At 63.7% G+C, this 23,481-nt stretch overlaps 1 protein-coding gene across 3 annotated transcripts in view; it reads right to left on the reverse strand.

Moving 5' to 3' along the window:
- Nucleotides 1-308: 308 nt before the first annotated feature.
- Nucleotides 309-23,481, reverse strand: part of POLN (DNA polymerase nu) — a 65,978-nt gene continuing 42,805 nt past the window's right edge. For 2 of the 3 annotated variants that reach the window (XM_054688491.1, XM_037530646.2), the window contains 10 exons: nt 19,328-19,385; nt 18,437-18,514; nt 17,399-17,513; nt 12,481-12,563; nt 9,896-10,027; nt 8,572-8,682; nt 7,629-7,707; nt 4,776-4,843; nt 4,070-4,131; nt 309-627 (listed from right to left, as the gene is read on the reverse strand). In XM_054688491.1, coding sequence (XP_054544466.1) covers nt 325-627; nt 4,070-4,131; nt 4,776-4,843; nt 7,629-7,707; nt 8,572-8,682; nt 9,896-10,027; nt 12,481-12,563; nt 17,399-17,513; nt 18,437-18,514; nt 19,328-19,385 — 1,089 coding nt within the window. In that variant the 3' untranslated portion in view covers nt 309-324. Of the gene's footprint in view, nt 628-2,971; nt 3,200-4,069; nt 4,132-4,775; nt 4,844-7,628; nt 7,708-8,571; nt 8,683-9,895; nt 10,028-12,480; nt 12,564-17,398; nt 17,514-18,436; nt 18,515-19,327; nt 19,386-23,481 lie in introns of those variants that run through there. The other variant, XM_037530647.2, reaches the window with a different exon arrangement.

The raw sequence follows: 23,481 nt of genomic DNA on the forward strand, positions 1-23,481 counted from the left end.
TCACTGGGGCCGGGACGGCCTGGAGGATCCTGGGGCAGCCAGCGGCAGCTGCTGGCAGGGGCGTGGCCCGCTCCTGTCCTGCTGGCGTCTGGAGGAGCGCTGGGCTCGCCTCATCTTCGGGGTGGTCCCGGGGGTAGAGGCTGGCCTGACCCCGACATTCCCGTGCTGCCCCTCTGCTGCTGCCAGGATGCAGGGGAGACGGCGGGGGGCCCAGGCCTGGAGCGACTGCCGGCTGCTGGGGTGGGCAGGGGTACCTGTGTGCCCAGAGGCTGGCATGTGCTGGGCCAGGACAGGCCTCACCTGCAGGTGGGCTGGGCCAGCGCCTCAGGGCCTCCCACCTGGCGGAGGCCGGGCCTGCCAGGGGCGCACCCGCCACCTCCACCCACAAACATGCCGTGACGTGTGGATTTTACACGTTTGCGGAGATTCCGATGTCTCTTGTACCTCTGGCTTGTCCTCGGGGTCTGCGCAGCGGCGCATGCGTGTGGCGCGTCTGGGTTGGCTGGCCCTGGCCCCTGCCTGCCTCCGGAGCTGCCGATGGCCGCCAGGTGAGGCCAGGACAGCAGCGTGGCTGGCACCTGCCTCAAGGGCTGAGGCTCCTAGGACTGCCGTTGGCGGTGGGAGAGCCTGGTTTGGGAGCAGAGGGCGAATGTTCCAGAGCACCCGAGAGCCGAGCCGGGGACACGCACCTAAGGGGCAGCGGAGGGCCTGCCCCTCTGGACAGCCAGAGCTGCCGAGCCTGGCTCTTTTCCAGGTTCCGCGGCCGGCCTGGCCAGGGAGGGCGGTCCGTGAGCCAGGCCAGCTGTGCGGGCTGCGGGGCCTTTCGACTCCCCCAGGCCCAGCCTGTCTTCGCGGGCTGGGAGCCCGAGCCTGTGAGGTCCTGGGCAGCCCCCTCCGGCTCTGGACACCCCTCAAGCCCTCAGAGGACAGGGCGGGCAGAGCCTGGGTCTGACCCAGGTCTTATTATACAGCCAGGTCTTGGGCGGCGCGGCCCCTCTACGGAGGGGACAGGCACGTGTGGCCTGAGCCTGGGCCCCGCTAAGGCACTCGGGTCGCAGCTTGGTGTGTGCTGCCCACGGCCCGTGCCCACGCGGGGGCGCCTGGGAACCCCAGGGGTGCCTGCTCCCTGCTTGCAGGCCCTTGGGCTGACGCTCCTGGGGGCTGAGTCCTGGGTGGAGGTGGGCGGACTGGGGTGTGTTGCTTGGAGGTGGGGTGCGGTGCGCTGCGTTGCTCGTAACAGCAATAATTAGCCACTTCGCAGAAGGGGCGTGGCCTGGGCTGGGCCCGGTGCCATGCGGGCTGGTATGAGGCTCGCGGGTGGTGGCAGGGAGGGCACCGGTAGTAGCCAGCAGGGCAGCGGGCCACAGTGGCGCCCCTTCCCCTCAGGGGCCGGTGCTCGGGCGCTGGGCAGGGGGCGGGCACTTCTGGCTGACCCCGGTGCTGACCATGGTGCGGGCCAGGCCCCCTGCCCCTGCTGTGTGGAGGCGTGTTCAGTGAGCAGGGCCTGCTTCACCCGTGGTCTGTGCCAGCCTCCGCTCTGTGCTCCCTCGAGGGACCAAGGGTGAAAGCCAAGGTCCCGCTGGTGGGCCTGGCCGGGTGCAGGCCAGCAGGGTGGAGTGGGGCCTCCCTGCACACCCCAGTGCTGCTGTTTTCCAATAAAAGAGTTGATGGACCAGGCTCCTGTGCTTCCTCGAGACCGCCCACCTGCTGGGCTGGGCTCCGGGCCCGCCCGGCACCCCTGGAGCCCTGCACTCAGAAGGGCTGTGAGCTGTGGGGACCTGGGGGGTGGCGTCAGGGCCCCCAACTCAGGAAGGAGGACGACGACTGGGGCCTGAGGTTGGGTACCCCGCGAGGGTGGGTGAGTTTGGAGGTCATCTGAGCCTTGGGGGCAGGGAAGTGGGAGCCAGTCCAGCATGTGGCCCCACAGGGCCTCCCTCTGCCCCCCTCTTTGTGGGTGGGCTCTTCCCCATGGGGTGTGCCCCCAGGGTGGAGCTGGCACTGTGTCAGGGGGTCTCCAAGCCCCAGGGGATGCATGGCAACGCAGGGGTGAAGTTGGGGGGTCAGTGTGCTTGCGTGGATCCCCAAGGCTGGGTGTGTGGCACGAGTGAGCATGGCCACCACACAGGGCAGGAGGACCAGCTGGCATGGAGGACCCAGAGCCCTCAGGGCCAGTTCGCTAGACTCTGGAATGTTCGTCACGAGACTCAGGCTTGGCCGCTCAGCTCTTGCACGTGCCAATGTGATTGGAGCCATGGACCCTGGGGGCATGTGACCCCAGCCCCAGCTCCACTGAGCACTGTGGTCCCGGATACACCGGCCCCAGCACAGGATGACCCTGTCTGCAAGCTCACCCCATCCGGCCAGCCAGCCACAGGCTCTGGGCCTCCTTAGAGGGGCTTCTGGATCCCAGACACACACAAGGAGGCAGCTAGGGGGCCCTCGGGGCGGCCAGGGGAGGTGGAGATGGGCCCCAGGCTCAGTGCAAAGCTAAGGCTGCCACTGCCACCCTGTGCACTGGGGAAGTGACACAGCCTTTCCAGGCCTCAGTCTCCCCACGGTGTGCCGGCCATCTGGACGGTCGGGAGTCTGGGGCGCCTGCAGGAGACTGTGAGATGGGCCTGGAGTCTGGCTCCGGAGCGGAGTGTGGCAGCCTGCCCCCTCAGGTGAACACCGCCCCCCATGGGAGGAGCCTGTGCGAGGTGCCTGCCCAGGGCCGCACCCTGCCGGGTTGTGAGGGCCTCTCAGGTGCAGGGACCCCCGGGGCTCGGAGGGCAGGGGTGCTGCTTCTGGTCTGGGCCACCCATGGGGGTGGGCTCTGGCAGGGGCTGGGGCCAGGACGGTTTTATTGCGGAAAGAACTCAGGGACAGGCGCGAGGCAGCTTCGCTAGGTCTTTACTCCAGGGGCGCAGCACGCTCGGCTCCAGCTGGGGGGCGGGCCAGCACCCACGCTGACCTTGGGGAAGGTCACACAATGGTTGGTGGAAAACAGTTCTCTCCGCCCCGTTGCCTGGGGCTACAGACAAAATGAAGGTGAAAAATGCAGAGGCTGGGGGTGGGTACTGGGGGAGGGCACAGGGTACTGGCCAGGCGGTTGCCTGGAGACTCAGGGCCGTGGGCTGGGCCCAGGGTCACGGGCCTCCTGCAGTGGCTCCAGGTGTCCCCATGAGGGGCCGGCACTCAGAATCACTTTCAGGGGCACCTGCGGGTGGCAGCCAGGAGTGAGGGCGGGTATGGGCCCGTCTTCCCTGCCGCCACCTGCCTGCAGGCGAGGACCTGTGTGAATGGCGGCCTGGTCCTGTGGGTCTGGCCACACAGCGTGGGCGTGCACAAGCTCAGCCCGCACGTGTCCACTCCACCATGACCCCGTGACTTGGCCAAGCCCCCACCAAACCCATGGGGGTCTCTGTGCAGGGAGCGGGCCTGCAGGGCGCCCTGGGGTGCGCAGTGGGGAGCCTGTGCTGGCCACCTTGGGGCCTGCTCCCTGGGTGTCACCGGGACCTGGAGAACCGCCCCGGACCGAGTGGGCCCTGTTGGCCTGGACTCAGCTCAGCAGCGCCTCTGGACAGGGAGGGAGGGGCTGACCTCTGCCTGGCTCTGAGCGCGGCCGGCTCCCAGGGCCTCTAGACTGTGGGGCCCGCTATACCTTCCCCAGGGGCGGGTACAGTCTCCCCAAAACAGGAGCCCTGCCCTGTCTCCGCCAGGCCACCGCTGCAGTGCCAGGGGAGGTGCTTGGGGTAGATGGAGGTGAGGTGTCTGGGGATGTGAGTACAGGGGCCGCAGGGCCCAAGCTTGTGTTCCTGGGGAATGGGAGGGAGGGGCAGCGGCCTTCCCACGGCCTTGGGGTCTAGGCCCAGAGCCCACGCTGAGACGGGGCCTCCAAGAGCAGGGGCTGGGCCTGGCCTGGCGCACCTGGCAGGTGTGAAGAGTCTGCCTCCAGCCTCCGGGGACACCGGCCCAGTGCCCTCAGCACCTCAGCTGCTTCGGACACTATTTCCCACCAGCCCCTGGGCTGGCTCAACCCCAGGCCGCTGGGCCCCCGGCTGGGTGGGCGGGTAAGGAAGGGGCTCACCTGCAGCTGCTGCTCCAGGCCTGGCGCGTGCCGCAGGGCCTCCATGGTGGCCCCCACGAGCGCTGGGGAGGAAGTGCGGTCCTGAGGACGGTGGCCCGGCCCCAGCTCTGCACCCGCCCCATTGTGGGCCCTGGGGGTGAGGAGGGCTGCACCCCACTCCCCGGCTTAGGGCAGGCAGCTGTCTGCACTCCAAGCAGTGCCACCACCTGCCCTCAGGGCCCGAGCAGTGGCCCTGCACTCCGGCCCACATAGGGGCCATGGCAATGCCGAGTCTCCCCACAGGGAGCAGAGAGCATGTTCCCGCAGGGGCCAGAGCCCTCGCATCCCTGAGCGCCGTGCCACCGCAGGAGCCCTGGAGGCCCCAGTGGGGCGCACACCCCATGTGCAGGGAAGCTGGTGCCCGGGACCGCCCCGCTCCCGCCCAGGCCTGCCCACAGACCCGCAGGATGCTCGCTCCCCAAGACCTCAAGGCAGGGACACCCCTCAGGGCTCAAGGCTCCCCTCAGCCCCCCATGGCCCTGGAGGCAGCGCCATGGGTCCCTCTCCAGGTCTGGGTCCACCTGGAACGGCAGGGAGGGGCAGCCCATGGAGTCTCCCCAGCCCCAGGTGGCTCTTCTACCTGCCAGCCCGTGGCACAGCCTGGGGCAGGGCAGACCGGAGACCCTGGAGTCATCTGCAGCTGGGTGGGGCCGGGGTGCTGGCTCACCTGCTAGCTCGGGGACCTGTGCCTCTCCCACTTCAAAGAGCAGCTCGTCGTGGATCTGGGCGAGCAGCCTGCAAGACACAGGCAGGGCTCACCGCGGAGGCCGGGCCCTTGGCACCTGGGGTCTGTGGAGCGAAGGCGCCAGCTGGGGGCACTGGCGTGGGCGCCTGGGCAGGCTGGCCAGCCTCAGGGCTCAGGACCACCGGGAACAGGCAGAGTCAGCCTGGGCGCCACCCCCTGACTGGGCCGCCCCCCAGGGTGGGGCGGGCAGTGGCCCGTCCTCGCGGTCAGGCCTGGCTGCGGTCAGGGCACCCGCGTGCTCAGGCCTCTGGTGGGGTCTCGCGCTCCCCTGGGACTTCGTTTTTAAAAGGGCAGAAACCTCAGAACAGGCACTTGTGGCTTTTTCCTGATTTAGCCGAGTTTTCACACTCGCAGACGTGACTGCGGAAGTGGGGCCGCGGGCGCGCAGCAGCCTAAGAATAGGCCTGAGCGTTAGTCACTTACTCGCCGCTCTCGCAGCCAGCGGCACGGCCCTTCCCGCAGCAAACTGGGGCACAGCAAACCGGCGCGAAGGGGACGACGGTGCTGTGGCCTGGGGGGGGTGCTCTGCCCAGCACCGTCCTGCGGGCGAGGCCCCGTGGGGACTCTCCAGGAGAGACCGGCCTGTCCCGTGGGCGGTCCCAGGGCTGGTACTCAGGGCTCTTCTGACAGGTCTTGGGGGACAGCCCCCCCACCCGGCAGGCCTCGCGCTTGTCAGGTCAGGGCCTGCCGCTGCCCGTGGCCTCCTAGCTGCCCACACAGAGCAGGGCTTTGCCCAGCCGGGCCCTGTGGGACTCTGGCCCTACGTGGTTCCAGTCCTGCCTGAGAGCCGGCCCAGGGGTGCTGCAGACCCCCCTCCTGCTGCCCTCTTGTCTTGGGAGGGCTGGTCCTGCCACCCCAGTCCTCATAGCTATTCCCACCTCCCGCCCCCGCGCAGGCCCGCCCCACCCTGTCCAGTGTCTGGCTGAGGGGAGTGCCCCCCCGGGGCACTGTGAGCTGCTCTGAGAGCTCAGGGCTGGCTGGGGAGATGGGTGCCGCCCTCCACAGGCCCCACACAGCCTGCTTGCCGGGCCCCCCAGCGCGGCAGGAGGACACGTAGCCAGGGTGGGCCTGCGGGCAGCTGCCTGAGCACAGGTCCGAGGTGAGCTCTGTGGGGGGAGGGCCCCTGCCAGCCTCGCCTTCTCCGCTTCCTCCGTGCCCGCACCTGAGAAGCCTGCAGCAGCCTCCTCACAGAGAAAGGGGCAGGTCCCGCAGGCTGGGGGCAGTGGTGGAAGGGCCTGGGGGTTTAGGGGCGACCGGTGAGGCTCTGGGGGGCCCGCTTGTCCCTTGCGCTGCTCTAGGCAGACACACGCTCACATCGGCCGGCGCCACTGCGGAACCCGGAGCAGCTCTGTGCTGGACGCCTCAGCGAGGGGCCAGGCTGCCCGGTGTACGCAGCCAGGCCCGGGCTGACGACCGGGCACTGGCCATCGGAAGAGGGACCCCAGCAGAGCCCAGGCCCCTCCCGCCGTCTCCAGCACATCTGCAGGGCGCGGCTGGCCTCCCGCTCCCAGGCACAGCTGTTAGCGCCTCCTGCCCGGCCTTGGGCCCTCGCCCGTGTGAGGACAGCTGCCAGGGCAGCTGGGCTCCTGATTTCATGTGGGAGCGCACTGGGGAGGGGAGGGGGTGGCTAGGGGCTGTCCAGCCCGCAGGGGCCTGAGGGATCCTGGCCGCCCAGGTGGCGCTGCTGCCCCCGGGCCTTAGGGGGGCTGTGGGCCGGGCTGCCCGCAGGGCGTACCTCCCGTCCCCAGCCAGGACCTTTGCCTGGCCCAACGCTTCTGTACAGGCCGCTGAACTCGCCACAACCTGGGTAGCTCAAATGTGAACGTGAACAGGAAGCAACGCTTGAGGAGCAAGGCGGCCTTGCGAGGAAGACGAAAGGAAGGCAGGCTCTGTAAACTCTCGGGGAAGGCTCATCACCCGAGGCGCGGGTCGGAAGCCGGAAGCCGAGAGAAAGAGAGAAAGCGGCAGGCTCCGGGGAGAGGGCGGCAGGGGAGCGGCGAGGGACACGCAGCCACGCACCTTTCCTCCCCGGGACCTGCCACAGACGAAGGTCCTGGTGGGACTCGCTCCCTGCCCGGGCTCGCAGAGGCCCTTCCCAGCCCTGCCCCGCAGCTGGCCTGAGGGCCCCCCTGGGGCGAGGTGGGAGGAGCCAGCCCGCCAGGGCAGGGCCGGCCAAGGGGAGCAGGGGGTGGGGGGAGGGCTCCTCCTCACCCAGCCTGGGGCGGGCGGGCGGGGTGCTTGCTCCGTCAGGCCTGTGCGGGAGGGGGGCTGGGGGGTGGGGGGGTGGTGAGGAAGCCAGGGCGCCCAGGGTTCCCCTCTGGAGATGCAGGTGAGTGCTGGCTCCCTGAGGGGGCAGTGGCAGGCTGGGTGGGGGTGGGGGCAGCTGTGTTGTGACCCAGCAATCTGGGCTGTGCCTGAAGGGATCCCGGCCACCCAGGTGGCGCTGCTGCCCCCGGGCCTTAGGGGGGCTGTGGGCCGGGCTGCCCGCAGGGCGTATCTCCCCATCCCCAGCCAGGCCTGTGACCCCCAAGGCCCAGCTAGGCCCGCAGAGGCCGGCTGTGACTGCTCTGGCCACCCAGAGACTGGACGCAGGGAAAGGGCCCTGGTGGGGTGCTGGGCGGGGTGCTAGGCGGGGCCGGCGACTGGCCAGGGGGCTCTCGGGGATGGGAGCTGCGGGCACGCGCCCAGCCGCAGAGCCGCTCACAGAGCGTGGGCACCAGACCCTAGGGGGAGGGTCGCAGGCAGCCGGGCCAGGCAAGCGGCACTCTCACTGACCTGGCGGAAAGCGCAGGGGAGGCGGCCACTGCGGCGGAGACGCGGACCATGGCCATCTTACAGAGGTCAGCAGCTGAGCCTGCGGGCACAAGAGGTGGTGTCATGAGTGGCCCAGGCTGCAGCCGGCCCTGGTGGGCACAGCCCTCCTCACATGCGCCTGTGCAGCGAGTGCTGCCTGGGAGCCGGCCGTGCCGGGCTGTCCTGCTGTCCGGGAGCACGTGGGCAGTTCGCCCTGACATGGACCCCACGGGTCCCCTAGTGGCCACCCCCACTCCCCAGGCCGAGCAGGGAGGCAGAGCCAACGGGCAGCCCCGTGTGCTGGGCACTAGACCGCCTGTCTCAGCGTGTTGGAGCCTCCTTGCCTGCCAGTGCCCTGGGGCTGGGCTAGACTGCTATGCCGGGCTTGCTCTCCAGGCCCCAGGGGCCTATGGGGGTGAGGCCTGGCTCGCAGCTACCCTGAGCCCTCGTGGGGGCAGCTCCTGGCCCAGAGCAGGGGCTGTGGCCACAGACCTTGCACCAACCCCACAGAGCCTGTTGTTCTGGGCTGCCTGGCACAGTTTTCCTAGCTGAGGTGGGCAGTGTGGGTGCCCCTGCATTCCAGCTGGCCCCCTGCTGAGGTGTGGACACTGGAAGGATGCCCTGGGTTCGGGGTGCCTGACCCCCAGGTATGTGATAGAAGGTCCCAGCCAAGTCCAGGCCTGACCCTAGCACTGTAGGTTAACTTCCGAAGCCTCAGTGTCCCATTCTGGACGGGTGGCACTGCCGAGCGGGCCTCCTAGGAATGCCACCAATGCAGGTGGCCATGCGCCACACCTGCCCGCCTCCTGACAGTGCTGTGGAAGCCAGGGGCGGGCAGTGTCCAGTAATCCCGGGAATGGGGCTGGCCCTCGGCACATGGCTGCAAACCCCAGTGGCAGTGGCTGTGGAGCGGGCGCAGGGGCACCTTGCACCACGAAGTTCACTGCTTGTCGCTCGGCTTGTGCCCGGAGTCGCGGGTCTGGGGTCCAGATCTGGGGCAGCGGCCTCCGTCTGCCCATGATGGATGCCACGTAGCCTGGTTGTGTGAAAGGGGAGGGAGAGAGGCAGGAAGACACAGCACCGCCCCCACCCCATGGGCCCCCGGGGCCCTGCGGCCTCCTGAGCTACAGTTAAGTCCTCTCTCCGGCTCTGCAGAGAACCAGACCGGCGCAGGCACAGTTCCGGCCTAGGTCTGGAGCCCTGCGGGATGCAGCTGCATCTTGGCCCGCCGCAGCTGGTGGTGGTGGTGGGGGGGCACTTAATCCTCGTCCCTGGAGGGGCTGGTGCCTGCCGGCCCCACAGTGCCCGCCTGGACACAGCAGACCAGGAGCAGCCGGGGCCACCCGGACACTGCGGGGGAGCAGCGCGTCCAGGAGAGGCCGGGCACAGGGGCCCCTTTGTCCCCACCGCCCCAGTGCGGCTCTGCTCCCTGCTCTCATGCTGGTCTCCCTCTGTCCGTCCTCTTCACCCCGCTGCTCCCCCAAGGCCTGGGGCCAGCACAGCTCACGTGTGGCCACACGGTTCTTACTTCTAAAGAACCCTTCAGCTCTGAGTGAGGGTCAGTCTGGCTTCAGTTTTTTTGTCTGTTTTTTAAAGATTTATTTACTTATGCATGCAAGAGCTGGGGTACAGGCCAGAGGTGGAGGGGGGCTGTGAGCGGATTCACCAGAGAGAGAGCGGGGAGCAGAACAGGCAGACTGACTGAAAGACACTGCTGAGGGGAGCAGCGGGGAGGCAGGAGAGGTCTGCTGCGCCCTGTGGGCAGCTCCCTGGCCGGGGACCGAACTCGTGCTGCAGAGGCTGCGGACAGCTTCACAGCGCTGAGACTCAACCCCTGTGCCACCAGGGAGGCCCTGGCCTCAGTTTTTGATATGACATATTTGTTCTGTCATTTAATCCTAAAAATTGTGCGATTTTCTTGGGACTTCTCTTTCTGATCTAACTCACTGGGAGGGCGCGGTTTCCCGGCGGGGACGGGTGGTGACCACACAGCCCGCTCTCGGCCCCCGCGTCTGGTTACAGAGAATGTTCTATTGGATATTCCTTGAGATTTGAGACCAGACTGTGGTGAAATTCTGTAAATATGCCATATGCTTTTCAGCCTCTATTTTAGCTGCGTGATCTTATCTATTTCCATCTTGCTAGTGGTTCCCCAGCCCAAACTTGTAAACGTTGTTGCCTCAGCGCGCCTGGCTCTGCCCTGCCGGGAGCCGGCGCAGGGCTGCAGGGTCTGGCTGCGGAGGGCTCACCTGTCTGGCGACACTGGGCGATGGTTGCTTGGGCAAACTCCTTGATTTTCTTGTATTTCTGCAAGAAACTCTCCAAAAACTGGGCAGCTTCCTGGATAGTAACCCCAAGGCAAGTGGCCAGACGCTCCTTCCCTACAGTAGCAGAAACAGCCAAGATCAGGGGCGCCTGTACCATCCCTTACACCCCCGCCCCTCGCCTGCAGGGACAGCCTTGCGGCCTGCAAGGGGCCAGGCAGGCGCCGCCAGTCAGGTCCAGCCGCCCCGCTGGCCTTTTCTGACAGGACGGATGGGCACCAGTGTGGCCAGTGGACAGGCCTGTTGGACACCTCGGGGGCCACCCTCGGCCTGTGCAGAGCCAGCCCTGGCCCAGCCCTGGGGGAGGGGAGAACACCATCACCAACACGTGAGGAAATGGTGCCCAGGAACATGGACCCTTAAAACTGACAGAAACGCGCTGGGTCCCCAGAGATGGGAATAATCTGAGCAGAGGACAGGGGCTGGGGGAGGGACATGGACAAAGCTGCAGGCTGAGCCCCGGGAAGGCGTGCAGGCACACCCGGATCCCTGGGAGGGAGGCCTGGACAAGGCCTGCTGGCCTCTGCTGGGCTCACGCCAGAGGCGCCCACAGGGCCGTCAGGCTCCAAGCCACAGACAGGTGAGCCCGTTGACTGGCCAGCCCTGGCCCTCCTCACAGGCCCAGCCCTGCAGGGCGCCAGCAGCGGCTCTGCGGGAGAGAGAGGCAGGTGTGCCGGGCGGTGCTGACCAGGGGAAGCCCGAGCACACGCGCCTCCCTGCAGGGGCCCACCCTGCGTCTCCGCCAGGCCCATCAACATGGCTGTGGCTGGAACCCTTTCCTCCCGTCTCTGGGTGGCCAGAGGAGGGGCTGGCTGAGGTCCCCGAGGGGGAGGGAGCAGCAGAGAGCCCATCGGGGTCTCTGTCCTGCCCACGGAGACAGGCCCCCGCGCTCACGCACACCGCCTGGATGCCTTGGTTGCCACACCAGCCCCAGGCCCCGGGCTGCGCAGGGACCGTGTGGCCAGGGCGTGTGGTCTCCACGTGGTCTTGCCCTGCAGCGCTGGCCTCGGTGTGCTGGCGGGGGAGCAGGGCAGACCCGCTGACTCGTGCCCTGGCCCCTCGGCCTGCGTGGGGGCGCCAGGCCAGTCTTGCCCAGCCCCAGGCATGGGGGCCCTGGCGTGCGCACGTGGTGCTGGCGCTGGCCAGGAGGTGACTGCCATGGGCCACGCAGAAGCAGGGACGGTGGAGCAGCACTGCGAGCGGGGCCTGCAGGAGCAGCTGGCCCCTGGGGAAGGCGGCTCCTGATGGGCTTGGGCTCCGCTGGCCAGTGCAGCAAGGTGGGTCAGCCCTCAGGGCCTGGGATCCCAGTCCTGCAGCCCCTGCACTTGCCCCCTGTGCATGGAGTGGGGCCCCCAGAGGGCTGCCATGCCCCCGGCAGGGTGGGGGTGGGGTTCTGGGCTCTCCATATCTCCCACGCTGCAAGGCGCTTCTTGGCCTGTGCCCCGTGTTCACACAGCAGCCTGGCCGGGTGATCATGCGTGAGCGTCATCGGGCAGTCAGGGCCCGCTGGGTGCCTGGCCGGGCCTGTGACGGGTGCAGGCTTCTGTCTGGCAGGTGCCCTCAACCCAGCTGTCAGCAGGCACCTCGGGGCAGGAAGCAAGGTGGGGAGCGGCCCAGTCTCCCTCCTGCCACCCCACGGCCAGGGACGCGGCCTTTCCCCTCCGGAAGGCGCCCCGCATGGCGGGTGGCAGGTGCAGGGCGGCCCGGGGTGCTGCAGGAAGGGTGCAGAGCCAGCCCAGGGACCCAGGCGCCTCAGCCCCACTGTTTCCCAGTGTGGACACCGCGTTTCCAATAGAGCTGAGAGAGGGCGGCTCGTGAATCTGCTGCTGCCGTGGCCGCAAGGCTCGCCAGGCACCCCCGCGAGGGCCCGCCCCAACTCCCGGCTCTGAGGGAGACCAGGGGCACCGGCCTGCCTGGGGGGCGGAGGGTGGAGGCTTGAAAGAGAAGCTGAAGGCGGCCTCGGTGACCCCCTCTGGTCCTCACCCCCTCGTGAGGACCCTCCAGGGAGTGTGGCAGGACCTGGTCCTCCCAGCCCCTAGAACACCGGGCTCTCGCGGGCCTCCTCCCGCCCTCGTCTGCGCTGAAGAACAAGCTGCCACTGGGTTGCAGGCTTAGCCCACCTGGAGACCACCTGGGAAGGGCGGCCTCACAGGAGACCCCAACCTGCCCCAGCACCTCCAGGGAGCCCCAGATGGGGGAAGGGAAGGAAAGGGGAGGAGGAGGGAGGAAGAGGGGCAGGAGGGAGCTGGCCTGGGAGGGGGTGTGTTCTCAGAGAGCCCTGGGCAGCCACCCTGTGATGTGGGGAGACTCCCAGGCCCCCCACCCCACCCCCCTAGACCCGGTCCCCTCCCAGGAGGCTGGGTGGGCACGCCCACTGTGGACCGTCTGGGGCCTGGCGGGGCAGGATGTCCTGCATTTGTGTGAAGGACACAGGGTGCCCGGGGGGGACCGGGCAGCAGTGTCAAGGCAGAGACGACGGTGGGGAGGGCCATGCCCACTGGCCGGGCTACCTGCTCCGTAGACGGCCGCATACACCACCTTCTTGGCCCGCTCTCTGTCCGCCCGAGTCACAAGTGCTGCGGGAATGTCCTTCCTGTGGAAAGGTGAGTCACTGCGGTCACCGCCAGCTGCAGCGCCCCCATGGTCCCTCCCTGGAGGCGGGGCTGGTCCCACCGTGGGGGACAGTCGTGCCCAGAGTGGCCTGGGGGGCTTCCGCATGGCTTCCAGCCATAGCCCTGGGTGCTCCCCAGCACAGCGACCCCAGTGGGAAGACGGGCATGATGGTCAGCTCGCATCTGACCTGCCCTGGCCACCTCCCACCCCCCGGGCCTGGGGCAGTGATCCCTCCTCTGCTGCTGGGCGTCCTGGCAAGGCCGCAGCCCCCTCCTCACTCACCAGGCATTCCTGGTCAAGGGGGCACCTCAAGCTCGGGAGGGAGGGACAGCAGCACAGAGGAGGAGGACAGGCGCACCCCACCTGTGCTGGCCAGCTCTGTGCCGCCCCGGGGAAGAGTTCCCCCGAATTCCCTAAAGGATCTCCCCCCCACCTGCAGCCCCCACCACAGCGGCTGAGGCCCAGCCACGCGCTGCCCTGCCATCCTGCGCCCTGGAGCGGGGGTTGCTGGCTGGTCCCAGGCACCAGGAGGGGGAGCTGGCCGCGGGCCTCCGCTCCAGGCGCCTGACAAGTGAGCCATGGTGGGTCCTCTGCTGGGAAGCAGCCTTGGGCTGCCTGCGCCACCATTTCATGGGTGACCAGAGGTCGCCAGGCCCCTGACTCCAGGCACCGCCTTTCTCCCCCTCCCGCCCGTCTGGGCACTGCAGTGACCCTGCCATGGGCCTGAGCGCTGCTAGATAAAGAGCAAGCAGCCGAAGGCACCCGGGCACCCAGGGTGCCTGATACTGAGTTGGGTCTTCTGGAATTTAGTGATTTTTTAAAAAAGATTTATTTTTTACTTATACAAGAGCTGGGGTACAGGCCAGAGGCATGGGAGGCTGAGAGGATTCACCAGAGACAGAGCGGAGCACAGAACAGGCAGACTGACTGAAATCCACTGCTGAGGGGAGCAGCGGGCGCGACAGGAGAGGTCTGCCATGCAATGTGGGTATCTCCCTGGCCAGCCGGGAATTGAACCCACGCTGCAGAGGCTGCAAGCAGCTTCACAGTGCTGTGCTCAACCTGCTGCGCCTCTGGGGAGGCCCTAGAATTTAGCGATTTTGCTGATTTTTCAAAACATCATTTTTTGTTTTATTAATTTTCTCTATTGTTTTTCTTTTAATGTCATTGATTCTTCCTCTTGCCTTTACTATTTCCTTCCTTACGCCTGCCTGCTTTGGTGTATTTTCCTTTTCTCTGCAAGTTTCTTACCGAGACAGACTGGCTGGTCCTCACCCTGTTGGCGTGCTGTGCCCCTTGGTAACCTGCAGCCCCTCGGCCGCGCCCCTATGCCTGATACCAGGACGTGTACATTTTGCTGCGACACTGGGCAGCAGCACCAGAGAAGCTGTGGCTGGCTAAGCAGAGGATATGCCTGCCACCAGCAGCCCCTCCTGGGGCGAGTCCTCTGCCCGCTGGGCCTGGGGGCGGGTGCTATCCCCCGCGGCACCAGGGCGCCAGCAGGGCTCAAGAGTGGGCTGAATGTGCACACCTGCCTCCTGTGTGAGAGGGTCATCTGCTAAGACCGTCCACACCTCTGGAGAGCTGCAGAGTGCCATGAAATCCGGCACATGCTTTCTACATCCCATACTGCCGGATCCCCGCCGAGGAGACGCGAGAAAGGAGGAGGGCGCGTGTGGGGAGAACGTGGATGGGGGTGGTGTGAGCAGAAGGCCCAGGCTGCGCTCCGCTCAGGGGTCCAGGAGGGAGCAGCGGTGAGCACGGGGCGGGCCTTGGCCACCAGGAGGAGCCGCTTCAGGCCTGAGGGGGGTAGAGCAGCGAGACAGACACAGACGAGGACGAACCCCAAACGCACGGCGCTGGGCGCGGGGAGTACGGCGTGGAGGTTCTTTTGGAAAGCAGTTAACGTGTGGCTTGGGGAGTTACATACAGTGACCACTGAGCCTACAGCTTCAAATGGCTCATGATTTAAATTCAGGTTATGCCCCTTATCACGCTTTTTAAAAAGTTACCCACAGAACTACGACACAAGCCCCCAGAAATGAGGCCATGTGTCCACGCCAGGGCTCGCGTGTGAACGCCCACGACAGCCAAGGCGGAGGCCACCCAAGGCCCATCCACCAATGAATGAATCAACACGTGGAGTGTTGGCCGCGTGTCTGCACTGAAAGGCAGGCCATGTCCGTCCGCGCCGCGGAGTATTGTTCTGCCACGGAGAGGATGGGAGCAGCGGCGCCTGCCACACCGCAGAGCCATGTGGGCGCCCTAAGCCGTGGGGAGGAGGCAGTCACGGAGGCCCCCTGCCGAGAGGCAAGTCGGGACACGTCCAGAGCCCACTGACACAGAGGTGCAGAACGTGGACGGCGCTTCCCGTGGGGAGGGGAGGAGGGCGGAGGCCGTGAGCACGTGGCTTCTCTCTGGGTTGACAGGACCATTCTGGAGTGAGACAGCGGTGACGGCCGCGCCCGGCGGAGAAGGCGCTGAGCTCTGCACTTTAAATACTCGACTTCCGGGGCCTCCCTGGTGGTGCAAGGGGTGAAGATGCAGCCTACGAAGCTGTCCGCAGCCTCTGCAGCGCGAGTTCCATCCCCAGCCAGGGAGCTGCCCACAGGGCGCGGCAGACCTCTCCTGTCTCCCCGCCGCTCCCCTCAGCAGTGCATTTCAGTGGATCCCCTGTTCTGTTCCCCACTCTGTCTCTGGGGAATCCTCTCACCCCCATCTCTGGCCTGCATCCCAGCTCTTGTATGCATAAATAAGTAAAATCTTTGGGGGAAAAAAAAGGCTCAATTTCCATGGTGTGAGTTACGTCTCAACTTTAAAAAGCGTAGGTGGCACACAGAGTAGGGGGCGCTGGTCAGGAGGCAGCACCCTGGCCTGGAGGTGTCGTGGCAGCATCGCAAGACCCACATACACCCCGCAGAGGCTCTGAGCTGGGGTGGGGCAGGGTCTGAACTGCTCTTGGACCTCAGGGTCAGCTGTACCCCAAAACCAGACAGTCACCATGTTAGATGGGAGGAGTCCCAAGCCTCAAACTTAAAGAAGAAAAGTACATGCAGGTAAAGGAGCATTCGAGAAAGCAAGAAAGGGCCAGCAGCGAGGCAGAGCAGGGAGGAAAGTGGGTTTGTTGTGAGCCCAAACAGTGGGTGAGGAAGTCCCCAGGTGAAGGTGGGACTTTGCAGCAACGATGAGGGCCACGAAGGCAGACCAGGTGTCAACGGGAACTCAGCAGCCCAGAAGAACGGGGCCCGGGGAGACCCTGAAGGGCCAGGCCCCTGTGCTGCCTGCCTGTGCTGCCCGCCCCGCACCACCCAGCAGAGCCCAGGCTGGCTCCACGGCAGCCTCTCCGGGGACAGCAGCCGCAGTCCGGTCTGCTGGTGGCGGGGGCCCCTCTGAGGCAGGAGCCTTTGGGCTGGAAGGAGGACGCAGGAGGACGCACTGGGCGGAGGGGCTGGAGCGCACAGGCTGCTGTCAGTCCAATGAGGTGAGTCAGGTCCAAGGGGCTCAAACTCCCTTGGACCTGAGTTTGCAGAGCCTCACTAACCACCACTCCATGGCTTTGGGGTTGTGGGGGGGGGTAGGAGCAGGGTGGGGAGGTAGGAGCAGGGGTGGGGGGCGGGAGGGTAGGAGCAGGGGTCGGGGAGGCGACTCAGGGCTGGAAACGCGGTGGGAGCGGGGGGGGGGGGGGGGGGGAGGGCAGCAGCCAGTCGCAGGGCACCGCAGGGCACACTGAGGGCTGAGGCCCAGGGCTTCCTTCAACAATGCTTCCTGCCGGGACTGCTGGCCTTGGCTTGGGGACGCCGCAGACACAGAAGACATGCCTGGGCCAGGCGGAGCTCACACTGGAGGGAGGAGCGGCTGGTGGAAGGCGGGGCGGAGAGGAAGGTGGGCCTGGGGGAGGGGGCGGCCTTGGATAACAGCTGATAGGGGCTGGAGGAGCGTGGGGGCGAGGTGCTTGGGTGGGGAGGTGGGGCAGGAAGCGGCCTGGAGTGTGAGGCTGAGAGTGCAGGTCACTGGAGTGCTGGTGGGAGGGCCCGGGGCCAGGGCTGATGGTCCCAGGCTCTGCTCCCCAGTGGGCCGGGGCCCCTCACTCTCCATGGTGCTCTGCAGGGCCCAGCGCCTGTCCCCGGCCAGTGCCCCTTCCCCTGGCTGTCACTCCCCCACCACGCCCCTCGTGACCCGCAGGGAGGGGCAGGGGCTCGGCAGCAGAGTCCTAACATTGTACGCAGGGCCTGGGATTCCGCCCCTTTCTAGAAAGTGGCCTGTCCCAGCGTCCTTGCAGCCAGGCCCACTCTGGGGGCAGGCAGGGGCTTGTCTCCCTGACAGAAGGGAAGGTTGCCTCCCCTCTCACTCTCCCCACCAATCTCTTGTCTCCCTGACAGAGGGAGCCGCAGCCAGGAGGGACGAGCTGGCTGAGAACACCAGCCCAGAAAGAACGCAGGCCCGAGGCCAGGCCCCGCGGCCGCACCTGCCCCAGGGCTCTGCAGTGGGCACGCAGGCCTGTCCCTGCAGGGGCCCCTTGGAAGCCTCCTGCCCGGCACCCTGGGCTCTCACCACCCGGGCACCCAGCCGGAGGGCACGCAGGACCTGCCTGCACACTCTCCTGGTGTTTCCATTACATTCTCTGGCAACAGACTCGGTTTTTTAGTGGTGACGAGCTATCGGCTCTCCCCCAGCCAGGAAGCCCTGGACATCCTATTCATCTGCTCGTTTTTTCCAAGCGGTGACCTACAGGAGAAGATCGTGATTTCTTTCCCACGAAAGGGGCCTTGGAATAACTAGAGGCTTTTAGAGTCCGCGAGCGCGCGTGTAGCTTACCACTGTGAAGCCAGGCTAGAAAAGACATCCTCTCTTCCCGATTCCTGGAATAACTTCAGAAGTTCAGGGTCCTCAGATAAATGTGCAAGAATGCGCAGCTCGATCTGCGAAAAGTCTGAGAGACAGCCCTGCATTAGCTCAGAACCCACCAAGGGCCCTCCTGGTGCCCCCGGGCCCCGTCGCTCCCCCTCCACAGCCAAGTCAGCCTTCTCGCCCCGCTGGCCAGGCCGCAGGTCAGCCCAGTGTCTGAAGCTCAGGAGCCCCCCGCTGTTCCTGTGAGGGCCCCCACATGTTGTGTCCATCAGCGTCTTTAACAAGGGCCTACTGTGCTCAGGCCGTAAGCTGGGTGCTAGTGAACAGAACAAGGACCTTCCTTGTGGAGCTCGCATTCCTGCAGGTGACAGGTGGAGTGGGCCAGTGGCCGGCGAGACGGCACAGACAGATGGGAGACACGGCAGGATGTGGGGGCTCCAGGGGGTGTGCTCGCCTGCTCACGCATGCGTGCATGTGTGCACGCTGTGTATGTGTCCATGCGTGAGTGGTGCAGGTGTGGCACGTGTGTGCATGTGTGTGGGTATGATTGCATGTGCACGCATGTGTGAGTGTGTCATGTGGTGCGTGTATAGGGGGCATCTCACCGAGAAAGCGGCACTGGGCAGGGCACGGAAGGGTGCGGGAGGAACCAGCGCTGTTTGGGGCGGGGCCCTGGGACTTGGGTGAGAAGTGGTGAGGTGAGGGGCTGGAAGCAGAGCTGCCTGTCTCCCCTGCATAAGAAACTTGCTTCAGGGCCTCCCCTGGTGGCACAGCGGTGTTGCGAGGCTGCCCGCAGCCTCTGCAGCGCCGGTTCGATCCCTGGCCACCGGCGAGGGTCCCACCAAAACAAAAACAAAAACAAAAACAACTTGCTTCATACAAATATTTCCTTGGGATCTGAAGAGCAGACCCTGTGGATATCCCCCACCCCACCCCACTCTGCACGTGTGAGCTGCAGGACAGGTGAAGTGGGGCGCGCCCAGCCCCGCCCTCGTCAGCTCCTACCTGCTGCCAGGAAGCTGTGGCCTCTGGGTGGGACGAACATGGCCCTCGGAGAGATGGTGAGGCTCCCGCCGGCCTCGCCTAGACAGTTGTGTTGAGGGCACTTGAACTGGGGTGCGCTGACCCCCATCTTCCTCACACAAAATTACTTTAATGTCATCTAAAGTCAGGGTCCAGTTTTCTGATTTTTCTGAATATTTCTACTAATTTTAGAACATCATGCTAACAACGAAAGCAAACTCAATTTTTTGTTGTTTATTTTTCCTTTCTGTCTAGAATTCTTAGAGAAGGTCGGCTGTTGATGTAAGGGCAACCTAGCGACTCCCCATACCTCGCTCATGAAAGCGCAGCTGTGGGGAACACAGACTCCAAGGGCTCCCCACCAGTTGCCTTTAAAGGGCAGGTGGAGATGGGGGCCCGTTGATGCTCATCCCGCTCATGTCACCATGCATGCTGCTGGGGCTCCTGGGGGGGCCACCACCCCGGCTCAGCGGCTGCGGGGACCGGGGCACCCCCACTTTGCTCAGACTTGACCGCCTTCTTTTTTAGCAAGGCACAGTCAGCTCTATAGCGCGGGGCCTTGCGAGGAAGTGGAGTTGCCTTCCCGGGAGAGGCGGCCCGCATGGTCTGCTCCCCTCTGCCGGGGAGCTGGGCACAGAGGGAGGGGACTCGCTTTCCTGGACCGTCTCCCCTTTAACTAGAAAGTGGCTACCAGGCAGGCCCCACGCCCCTTCAGCTGTGGTTGCCTTGCAATGTGCCTCGAAGGCCTGACCAAGGACACGAGGCAGGCTTCGGGGAAGGAGCAGCTAGTTTTATGGAAAAGCAATTACAAGTACTTGCAAGTTTTTACAAAATGTTACCAAGACATTAGCAAAGTAGAAAGAAAGGTATTACCTTTAAAATTCTGAGGTTTGGCGATCTGAACTGGGTGCTTAGAGATACCTTGCATGTTCTGTTAACAACAACAGGAAACAGCTTTAGACAAACTATCCGCTCTTAAGTTAATCGAGGCTCTGACGGGCATTTAACATGGCCGCATTTTATCCAACTGTAACGAACAAGCGATGTGAGCGTATGACCCACAAGACATGGCCCTGTACCACTGACGCGTGAGCTTGCTGGGCTTGCCCTGGAACGGACTGGCAGGCCCTGGGGTGGCACGCTCGCCCTGAGGTGGACGGGCTCGCATCATAACGCTCTTTCTGATGCTAACCTGCGTACTCCTAGCTGGACACAGCAGCTCGCTGGGCAGCAGTCGGCTCGTGACCTTAGTTAGCCTGAACAACTCCCACGTGGCAAGCTGGCCAGAGATTTCTATGAAGTTTGTAGATGGGGCCTTTTTTCCTTTTTTAAAGATTGATTTATTTATGCATACAAGAGCTGGGGTATAGCCCAGAGGTGTGGGGGGTGAGAGGATTCACCAGAGTGGGGAGCAGAACAGGCTGAATCTACTGAAATACACCGCTGAGGGGAGCAGCAGGGAGACAGGAGATGTCTGTTGCACCCTGTGGAAATCTCCCTGGATGGCCTGGGATCGAACCCGCGCTACAGAGGCTGCGGATTGCTTCACAGTGCAGCGCTCAACCACCTGCGCCACCAGGGAGGCCCAATGGTGCCTTTCTTTAAAGATGTGTTTTGTTTTTTTTTTTTTTTTTTTTTTTTTTTTATAGAGGCATGCTTTTATTTTATTTTATTTTACTTGTTTGTTTGTTTGTTTTATACATGCACTGGGTACAGTCAGAAGCGCGAGAGGGCGAGAGAATTCACCAGAGCCAGAACGGGGAGCAGAGCAGGCAGAAGGACCGAAGGACACTGCTGAGGGGAGCAGCGGGCGGCAGGAGAGGTCTGCGCGCCATGCGGGACCCTCCTCCGGGGGCCGGGGAGCAGCCGGGGATCGAACCGGCGCCGCAGAGGTCACGGGCAGCTTCGCAACCCAGCGCCCAACCGCTGTGCCACCGGGGAGGCCCTAAAGATGTGTTTTAAGGTGAGAATTCCCGGCCTCCTTCCTGACCACGCCTGCTGGAGCTCCGGGCTAGATCCTGCTCTGCCAGCGCTTGCAGCCTGCCCCTCGGCTGCTGGTGAGTGTTTCTGGCCCTCAGAAAGCCCCTGGGAGCACCCGCCAAGCCCCTGTGCACCTTCCCGACGGTGGGAAGGGGCAGCAGGGCCAGTGCACAGACAGGCCCCTGGCTGCTGGCGGCCCTGCTGCTCCCACCTGAGGGTCTGCTACATTGGCCTCGGGCTCTGGGGGGCACCTTGCCCAGGGCGACCCGCTGGTCTGGGGATGGGTCTTCTCAGGCCTTAGCTGGCTGACCACCTGACCTGAGCACAGGCCGCGCTAAGGGCTGAGCGTCGTGACTAAGTGCTGTGGGGCTGCAGCGAGCCCGGGTGGGCAGGGCCGGGACCCGGAGGCCAGACGCTGGCGGCACTCAGGTCTGCATGTGAGGATCACAGGCTACTTAAAGAGACTAACAAACAGTCACGCCACGGGCTCCAAAATAGAACAGAGGTGCCGGAAGGAAGGAGGGCGGGTGGGAGTCTCTGGGCTATGGCCTGGCGGCGAGCAGGACGGGGACTGGCAGCTGCGGCCCGAGGAGCGGCGGGGGGCCCTGAGCCTGCACTGGGCTGAGCGTGGGTCGCGAGCGGCGCCGGCCACTTGCTTCTGGAGCGAGGCTGGTCTGGGGAGACGGAGACCTTTCCCCGCGGGCCTGACATCGTCCAGAGACGTGGGCTGTTCGCCGCGGCCTGAGCGGCGTTACCCCGAAGCCGCGGCCCCTGCCGGCCGGGAGGGACTGTCCGGGCCGAGGCTCCACACACACCCTCCTTGAGGCTGGGCCCAGAAACCCTTTCTCACATAAAATAACTTACCATACTATGACAAAACATTAATTTGACTCCAACTCAGATATAAAAATAAGCTAATAATGGTACAAACACGCGAACAAAATATTGAACATATAGTTAGAAATATAATGAACTCTAAAGACTCTAAAGGGGAAAAGACTCATCCATGAACCAAAGCAAAAACGCATTCTGTGGAAATAATGCCTGGCTTCGACATTTCCAACCCACACGCTTTAAAACTAACATTAGAAAAAGGTATTGCTTGTTACTGAGGTAACACAGGCTCGCAGACAGCTACCGCCAAAGCGCCCGAGGTCTCTCAGCACAGGCCATGGCACCCCCAACCCCCGCACCCCCCGCTTCCCACCCCCATCTTCCCCTTTGGTAGCTGCAATATTTAAAGAAATGTAACATTAAATAAAAAGTCACACAGGAATCTAGAAGAATGAAGACTTGGGATAGTAAAGAGCTCATTACAATACACTGTGAAAAGTCAGATATTTTGAATCACAAAATGCTGGTAAGTGCGGAGCCGGCATCACGAGGGCAGTGCGGTGAGGCGAGGACACTGGCTGACAAAAACTGGCTTTGTTGATGTGGAAACATTAGAAAGGCCACCGAAGCTGGAGCTGATAAGGGGGAACTAGATGATGAAGAAATGGGAAGAATGTGGCTCCTGGCGGGAGCAGGAGCAAAGGCCTCAGCACCTTCCCAAGAGATGGCTTTTTGGAAAACATTTGTTCGAAGAGGCGCACATAAAACAAGGATTGACATGAATCCTGAAGGATCTGAATCGGGGAAAGAAAAGAATTCAGACAAACAAAAGACGTCCCGGCCAACCGATGCCTGGCGAACAGTGTGACACCCCCTCGGGAAGAAGCTTGGTCCTACTGTTAGCACACGGTGGCCTGATGGTCCCCCACCATTGGAACGGACTCCAGAGTGGACGCAAATCCAGCCTTTTGACCAATAAACACTCACTACCCAGCCTGTTCCAGGCTGTCAGGCCTGAAGGCACACTGGCGAGTAGGCAGAAAAGGTCCACGTCCTCATGGGAGTCACAGGTGCAAAAAAACCAGAAGCAGCAGGCACTTGAACTGTGGTATGAGAGGGGTCATCTCATAGGGGAAGCACAGGGATTGTCCAGGAGGGACATGAAATGGAGGCTGTGATAAGGCAAATACTAATGCCCACTCAGCGCTGGGAGAACACGAAGAATGCAGGGGCTTCAAGTGGATTACAGGCTCTCGGCGGATATGCGCAGATGAAAAGGAAGCTGCTCCCACCCCGATAATGAGGCAAGGACAGGTGTCTGAAAACCATCCCTTGTCTTGAGCCCAGCAGAGAGTAAAGTATCCAGCAGAGGACTGGTAAATGCACGATGGCAGAAAACTACCACAGGCCAGAGAAGAGTCACCCAAACGGGCCAGCAACCTGGGCACCATGCCTGCGCGGGGCCACTGAGGGTTCCTGCTCCCCATCGGTCACTCTTGGAGAACTCCTAATTCAGAAGACATCAGGTAGCGCGCTCAGGAAGCTTAGAGCCACCTCTCTGCATCTGCCTGACAAATAATGAAACTTTGGCCAGAAAGGGAAACACTATTTCCAGTCCACTTAACTCATCCCAGAACAAAGCCCAGGAATCTTTACAGAAATAAAAAATGTCCATTATCCCACAATGAGAATCGACAATGTCTAGTATCCAAACAACGATCTCCAGGCATACTAAGAAGCGGGAAAATGGACTCATTACGAGAGTAATCATGTATTGGAACTTCCCTATAATGGACATACATAGGTGTTGAAATTAGCAGAAAAGAGCAGTAAAGCAGTTGTTATAACTGTATCAATATGCTGAAAAAATTAAGAGACACAGATGTCATAAAAAAGATACAAGCCGGTGGCGCAGCGGTTGAGCACTGGGTTGAGAAGCTGCCCGCAGCCTCTGCAGCACCGGTTCGATCCCCGGCTGCTCCCCGGCCACCGGAGGAGGGTCCCGCATGGCGCGCAGACCTCTCCTGCCGCCCGCGGCTCCCCTCAGCAGTGTCCTTCGGTCCTTCTGCCTGCTCTGCTCCCCGCTCTGGCTCTGGTGAATTCTCTCACCCTCCCGTGCTTCTGACTGTACCCAGTGCTTGTATAAATAAATAAAGAAATAAATAAATAAATAAATCTTAAAAAAAAAAAAAAGATACAAGCTGAAATCCCAG

Source organism: Talpa occidentalis, unplaced genomic scaffold (assembly GCF_014898055.3).
Source record: "Talpa occidentalis isolate TD23 unplaced genomic scaffold, MPIMG_talOcc4v2.1 talOcc4.6, whole genome shotgun sequence".
Lineage (NCBI taxonomy): Eukaryota > Metazoa > Chordata > Mammalia > Eulipotyphla > Talpidae > Talpa > Talpa occidentalis.